The following is a 7,396-nucleotide window of genomic DNA, read 5'->3' on the forward strand; positions in this document are numbered from 1 at the left end:
TTTTTACTGTAATGTCGTTCTCTCCCTGTTTCTCCTTCCCCTCCTCCTCCTCTGCCCTCTGTCTAACCTACAGTCTAGTCCACAGTGCTGCGGGTGCTGGCAGGCAGGCTCACCACCCCTGGGACTATTGTAGGTGCAACACTGGGACGTGCCTCATTTTTGGGTCCAAACACCCAGCAGACCGCAGCTTCCAGATTTGAATCCAGAACCAGAGAGGCAGACCAGAGAGAGAATTGTGCTAAAGGATACCCTACTAGCTATCCCGAGCTATCCCGGGCTGGATCTTGCAGCAGTACTTGTTTTGGAGCAGATCCGGCTGCCATGGAGGTCCAGTGGGTCGGGGTTGAACCCCTGAGGCTGGGCCCTCCACACGCAGCTGTCAGCCTGATATTCTCTATGCTGCTTGGTAATGTCTGTCTCTCACTTTACATCACCTCCCTTTATTTGCTCCATTATGATTATGCCACAGCTGATGTGCACAGTGTCTCCATCATCTCTTCATATTTGCTTTCTTTACCCTTTTGCTCCTTATTAATAACACAATCTTGTGTTATTATCAGTGTGTATTTGTGTTGTTCTGCAGAGCAATGATGTTGTGGCTTTGCCAAATCTGACATTGACCTTCATCTACTTCTGCCCTACATGGGTGTTAGCTGCAGTTGTATTTATTACATGTGCTGGTACGCTAGTTTTCGAAGAATAATTTTGCTTTGTCGTCAGGACTAGTTTGCTCGTCATGAGCATTTTTTTTCTGGAGGTTGTGTCTTTCACCTAATGAGCAAAACGTGATGATTGTTCTGCCTGGAAACACAGAAAAGACAAGACTGGAAGGGTTTCTTGATTAATGGTATTTTGGAGCAAAGTCTTTGGCTGATAGAGTTAAGGATGTTGTTGCAATTAAACAGCGTGGCGTTATCTGTGATCCATACTGGCTCGGATTGGGATTGAATGTCCGCAAAAGGAAATGTCAGCAGAATAAAGTTGCCCTTGTGTAGGCTCTATAAACGAGCCCCTGCCATTCACAGCATTGTGTGCTCGACAAGATATGTATCTGCAGTGACAGAGCAGCAGTGTCACTCGGACCAGTGTCCAGTAATCCATCTGTTTTGAGTTTTGAGTCATAAACGCTTTTGCAGTGGTTGTACAGTAAAGATCTGACAGATTAGGCGTTGTTGTCCTGAGTAAATTCACACACAGATCTAAGAGTGACAGAGATGATACCCTCTTGCCATGTGGGTTATAGTGTGTTGAATATAGAGTATCAGGTGTGATTACTGGATACCCAACACCACATCTCCAGTAAGTGTTTCCTTAATGTCTGCAAAGAAATGCACTGTGTATGCTGGCATAGAAGTTTGAATTAGCTGTTATTTGACAATTAACAATCTGCCTATTTTGAGTGAAAAACCCCTGTTAGTATATGTATGTCTAATAGCCTTTTCCAACATTATTCCTACATTCATTATATGCAGTATATACTTCTTGGAATTTTCCCAACCTACTTATGATATGGGTGTGGAGCATCAGTGTAGCAGTAATGCAGCAAACATGCATTAAACCTACCTTTTTACATTCCCATTCAGGTAAAGTGGATCACATTAACTATCTCTCCCTCTCATTTACACACATAAACTGACTTGTTTATGGAATTGTGTTGCCAGGTAAATTGTTTAATGTTGTTGTTTTTTTCTTAGCTATTTCTTGCTCGTAGGTGCTGTCTTTATTTAGAATGAACAAGAAACAGATTTGCCACCTCTAAACAAGAACTGCATGGTAGACTTAAGCAGCAGATGCAGGTGGCCAAGTAGCAGAGAGAAAGATGCTGATGCAAAGCATCTAAACATCATCATTATATTGTGGATGAACCATCAGATTGTTGTTAACATGGATGATGATGAGAAATCAGGCTGGCTATGGAAATGGTTGGTATTAAGAGTGAGATGGTGACTGTGAGTGCACTAAAGGAGGCTTATGTCTATGAATTAAGTCATTCTGACTTAAAAGAGACAGTGCTGTAGTGATGTCTGCAACTCGTGTCTCTGCATTGACTGGACAGCTTTGAGAAAGCAAAGAGACGCCTCATGTTGTTTTTTAACACCCTATCTATTCAAACTTGGAGCCGTTCTCATGCACAGATTACGCCTCCTTTCATACTTTTGATCTCTAATAAATAAGATTGATTCTTGACCCATCTTAACCTAAAATCCCAGTGTTAAGGCCTCAAATTGATGATTTAGTGGCATTCATGTGAGGTCAACCTTAGACTGACTTTTAGAATTAGTGTAAATGCCAGCTGATAAGTAAGAAGAAACTGCAATACACAAAGGCCAAAGTGGTTTTGATGCCATTTAGAAACAGTGTCACCAAAAAATAATTTAAAATATCCTACTAAGTGTGTAATTTGATCACAATTAAAAAAAAAAAAACAGGGGCTCCATTACAATATTGTCTGTTTACAGTATGGGTTAATATTTGAAGACGTTATTGTAATGTTTCTTTTAAACTAACCTAAATATCAAGTTCAGTATCTGTCTCACAAATCAGCCAGGCTATGGTGTTTCATAATTTGGATCCAGTGAATATCTTTAAAAATTATGTGGATAGCTTATATTTGTGTATTCATCCACAAAAAAAAAACAGTTCTAAAGTTGACATAAATAGGCTAGAAACTGGAGCATCGCTGTTCTACTTTCACCTGAAGCACCAAACTTTACCTTGCAAAACAAAACTTTAATTGGGAACCTCAATTAAAAGAGACAATAAGCAGTGGGCTACTGGTTTAAGGGAGAGTAATATTTGAATATTATGAGAGACAAAACAGAACGTTCTTGGAAGAGGAACAGATACTCTATCGTGTGATTCCATTTGTTTTGTTCTCGGTTTTCTTGTCAGCAGCTTCTGTAAATGCATTGAATGAAAGTACAATGTTTCAAAAATAATGTTTTAAAAAAAAGCCTGAGTGACACTAAAAAATGTGCATGAGAAAGGAGACATGAGGAGTGATGCTGTCACTCTCTCCTCACTCCTTTCTATGACTGTTTTTGCAAGCTCACTGTGTCGTACGGGACCAGCTGAGGAAAAGGAGAGAGTGTGTTTATCGGGATAGCAACAGTAAGATGAGAATGAGTCAATAAGATTCACACACACAGTATGCTCTCCTTTGCTTTGCTAAGCCGAATCTGCTCTTCTTAGCAATGTTGCTCCTATTTGCTGCAGTGGCGCTTATCAGACTTTGACCTTGACCATGTTCTGAGCAAAGCGTAACGCGGTGTGCACAAACCAGCGAGCAGACTCTCAGGATTGCTACAAACAGTGCAGGAAATGTTACAGCTGCCCCCTGCAACCATTGATCATATCCAGGTGTATGTCAGTGCTGAGTTTTCTCCCTATAACCTCTGCATCCGTGTACTAGTTCTGCTCAGCACCTTGTGAGCATGTAGTTTACACCTCACACACTAGATGGAAGCAATAAGCACAGGATGCTTTAATGGTGCGAAAGAGAAGAGAGGAGACGTACAGTACAGTCTGTTCTTGACCTGCTGAGGGTTTACACTGGGACTCTTTGCTACCTGTGACCTTGACACATGTCTGATCACTAAACTGAGCAGCTAAATGGGAAGGTGAAGCACAGGCTAACTCAAAAATCAATGAGGAAAAGAGAAAAGACAACAATAAAAAAGGATGTGCCAGTTTTCCTGGTGGAGGTGATCCATGTGACTTCTTGATGCTCTCTGGCTGTGGTCTCTGGTGTACAGTTACTGTTAACTGTCTCAAGGGCCAAAGCAGATTTCATCCTTTGTTATTTACAGTAATGTCACAGCAAGGACTTTGTGGCGTCGTGTTACTGAGGGTTTGGATTGTCGTGTGCAAATAATGAACATTTAATGTTTGTATGTGTTCAAAATCATCAAAAAAATTAAACTTCAGTGGTCAATAGGATAAATAATCTATGATGTATGATGTATTATAGACAGTGTTAGAGAGTTTTTTTGTGTTTTTACTTAATAACAATATCAAAATTGATTGCTCAAAAAGATTTGAGCACTTAGCACTTCCAGTGTTCTGGTGTGTATGATTCAGGTTAACTTTTACTCAGTCTCATTGTTCACATGTAACTGGATGAGCACACAGGGCTTGTTTTGGGATGTGATCACAAAATGAGCCCAACGAGCTGCTGCACAAATTTTAGAGAGCCTGAAGCTTTTAATTTGGACTATTTTTCAAGTACAGATATTGTGGAAGTCATTGTGAATGGCTTATGTAGAATATTTTGCAAAGACGTGAAGAAAACCGGTAGTCAAGCATTCTTCTACCTGAACAATTTTCTCCCTGAATTTGTCTATCTTTTATCTGAGAAAGTGAAACTTAAAGGGATAGTTTTGGGAATATGCTTATTTGCTGCTGTGAGTTTGAAATGATTGATACAGATCTATTTATTCAAAATCAAGACTAGTTCTTGACAGGAGCAGTAACTTCCTGAAGTCTTTGCTGCTTTTCTCACAATGACCGTACTTCAGGAAGTCAGTGCTCCTGGCATACAAGTATTTTGTCACAGAACCCCTGTAAAACTGTAACTATCATTTTAACATTTTATTTTTATTTATTTTAATTGTACAAATATAACAAACAAGACATTGTTCATTAATAAGATTTAGAGATGCTAGTGGGCAGGCTTTGGTACCTTGGGACTGATCCAGACTAGCTGTTTCCAGTCTTTATGCTAAGCTACGCTAACAGCTGCTGGCTGTAATCATAATCATTTAAAGGAAACATATGAGAGTAGTATCAGTCATCTCATCTAACTCTCAGCAAGACAGTGAACAGTTTAATTTCCCAGGAAAGTTGACCAATTGCTTGAAAGCAGACGGGCTTGTTCACACCACACTGGGGCTGTGTGGATCTGTGTGGTCTCATCGCGCTGTACTTCCTGTTCCTCTTCCTCCCCAGGCGTGTGGTCTGCTCAGGCCCTGGAGATGTCTGTAGGGAAGATTCCCTTCCTGGAGGCAGTGAATGGCAGCACGGTCATGTTGCCTTGCACATATTCCAGCTGTATCGGCATCAAGGACCTCTACTTCAACTGGCAATTCAATGACAACGGCACCATGCAGAAGGTAAGAGCCCTCTGTTTGAGAGAGAGAGAGATTCAGTTTTTGGTTTTGGTTACGTGGAGGTGGTAGTTGTGGATGATTGACAGCTTGTTGGTCCTATCAGGTGTGTGATTCAGTGATAAAGGCAGAGGGTGTGGAGCCACATGTGAGTATATATCGAGAACGGGTGGAGTTTGTGGGGAAGAACATTCACAACAACATCTCCATCTTGCTATGGAACATCACCTTCGAGGATGGAGGCCAGTACACCTGTTTTGGACGCAACCCGAAAGAGAAGGGCAGGAACCACAGTGCCATCTTCAACCTCATTGTGGTGGACGAATGTGAGTGGTCAAAGTCTGTGAGGTGGGAGTCTGATCTATTTTACTGTCATTCTACATAGAAATGGAGTCTTCAAGCAGATTCGTATCCCAGTGAGTTATTTAGTTACATATGCAGTACACAATGTTTTTTAAAAACCTGCCCAAATTATCCTAAATCAGCCTGTTATTCATCTAGTGGCTCAATAATTTTTCTACCCCTTTCAGCAACTAAAATTATCCCAATTATGTGGAAAACCGCCCAATCTGACAGCACATCCCTACAGATATTCCTAGTTTAACTATATGCCCTGACATACTGTATATTGGCCAATCACAAATGTGGGACAGCTCATTGGGGCTTGCTTCATGCCGCCATAATGTGCATACTGACGATAAAATAAACTAGAACATGCATTCATTTACGTGTTGAAGATAAAATAAATCAGGCCACATGTACAAGGGCAGTCCTACTGAAGTGATGTGAATTCTGCTGAGGACAAATGAACCTTGCACAAGAAAATAATCCTGTAGAAGGAAAATAAATCCTGAGGTGACAGCGGAAGATAAAATAAATGCTGTGGAATTAATTTATTGCAGATTTAATGCTCATTTTTGTTCGTGCATTTGTTCAGTTTGATATTTTGTATTAAATCAGGTTTGGTCCTTCACACACACACACATGCACACACACACACACACCAGGGGGGCATTTTCTAGTTTTAAGGTTTAAGCATAAAGTAGTTATAAATCATGCAGTTTTTGTTCAAATTAGCAAAAAAAAAACAACACTCGCCCACATAGATTATTGTCAGTGAGTGAGTGTTAGAAAAACTTATGACGAAAATGGTTCTGGGAAGGTGATTTCAAAAGTCTAAAAGGAGCAAAGAAATGAGCTCTTATTAATTCTTTGTTTATTTTAAAGCTATATGTAATGTTGCCGGTTTATTGGAGACAGCTGCAGCACTAATCTCTTGTGGTGGTACCATCTTGTCTCAAATTAGGAGGAATTGTAACAGCACAAAAGGCAGCCAGAATATTATCAATATTAGGAAGCTCTCCTTAAATTGTTTAAATGTAGATTTTTTTTTTTTCCATCGCCATGGTCTTTTGTTAATGTTTGCAGTGAGGGTGGTGGACAACACATTGGCCACCATGATTGCCTCAGCTGTGGGTGGAGCCATCGCATTGTTAATGGGCTTCATGCTGCTCAAGAACTTCACTCTCTTTGTCCTTACCAAGCTTGAGGAGAAAAAGTGAGTTTTCCAACTACCTGGATATTTATCAGCAAGTCAATCATGTCATACTTTTTCATCAGAGTGCACTGTTGGTAGCATGTTTTGGATGGCTCAGATACTGTTTGTGCTGAAGTACATTTACTATGAAGCAAGCTTGAATGTTCATTCGATCCGCTGCGTATGTACAGCTCTAACTTTATCTTCCTCTGTTTTCCTCCCCACTGCAGTAAGGAGTGCCTTGTAACTTCATCAGGGATCGATAACACAGAAAATGGCCTCTCAGGATCCAAAGCTGATTCAAAACCAACACCAAAAAAGAAATGAGAAAGTGCATGTATATATAATCATATGAGTACTCATACCTCCTTTGCATATATTTGTATATGCACATGTGTTTGCACACATGCAAATTCATTATGTTCAAGTTGGGATCCTAAAAACTGCCTGGCTGTGGCCCTCAAAGGGGAATACAAACATGTGCACACTATGCTACCACATGTGCACATAGTAGTAACTGTGCAGATGATATACAACTATGAATGTGCATGAACGTGCACATAATTATTCAAAATGTGCACACAATTTAACTGTTTACATCTACAGGATAACTGCACCTACCAGAGTCACTATAGCTTGAGTTTCTTGGGATTCATGTTCTAATCTCATATTATCACCTCCCACATGGCCTCCTGTATGTCTACCTCCTTTGCCCACGCTGGTCAACTCATTAAAGGTGTTATATTTGTTTCTG

General features: G+C 40.4%; 1 protein-coding gene across 1 annotated transcript; it reads left to right on the top strand.

Moving 5' to 3' along the window:
- The first annotated feature begins 321 nt into the window (after positions 1 to 321).
- Positions 322 to 6,969, top strand: scn4bb (sodium channel, voltage-gated, type IV, beta b). Its single transcript, XM_070844165.1, has 5 exons — positions 322 to 406; positions 4,948 to 5,111; positions 5,212 to 5,431; positions 6,534 to 6,663; positions 6,873 to 6,969. The coding sequence occupies exons 1-5, from the start codon at positions 322 to 324 to the stop codon at positions 6,967 to 6,969; spliced, it is 696 nt and encodes a 231-aa protein (XP_070700266.1).
- Positions 6,970 to 7,396: the final 427 nt, after the last annotated feature.

This window comes from Pempheris klunzingeri, chromosome 14 (assembly GCF_042242105.1).
Source record: "Pempheris klunzingeri isolate RE-2024b chromosome 14, fPemKlu1.hap1, whole genome shotgun sequence".
Lineage (NCBI taxonomy): Eukaryota > Metazoa > Chordata > Actinopteri > Acropomatiformes > Pempheridae > Pempheris > Pempheris klunzingeri.

Bases quoted from the DNA above. Each gene is read 5' to 3' on its own strand.
- scn4bb (XM_070844165.1), top strand. From the start codon at position 322: ATGGAGGTCCAGTGGGTCGGGGTTGAACCCCTGAGGCTGGGCCCTCCA. The intron at 407-4,947 runs GTAATGTCTGTC...CTTCCTCCCCAG, and splicing joins GATATTCTCTATGCTGCTTG to GCGTGTGGTCTGCTCAGGCC. The intron at 5,432-6,533 runs GTGAGTGGTCAA...TAATGTTTGCAG, and splicing joins CCTCATTGTGGTGGACGAAT to TGAGGGTGGTGGACAACACA.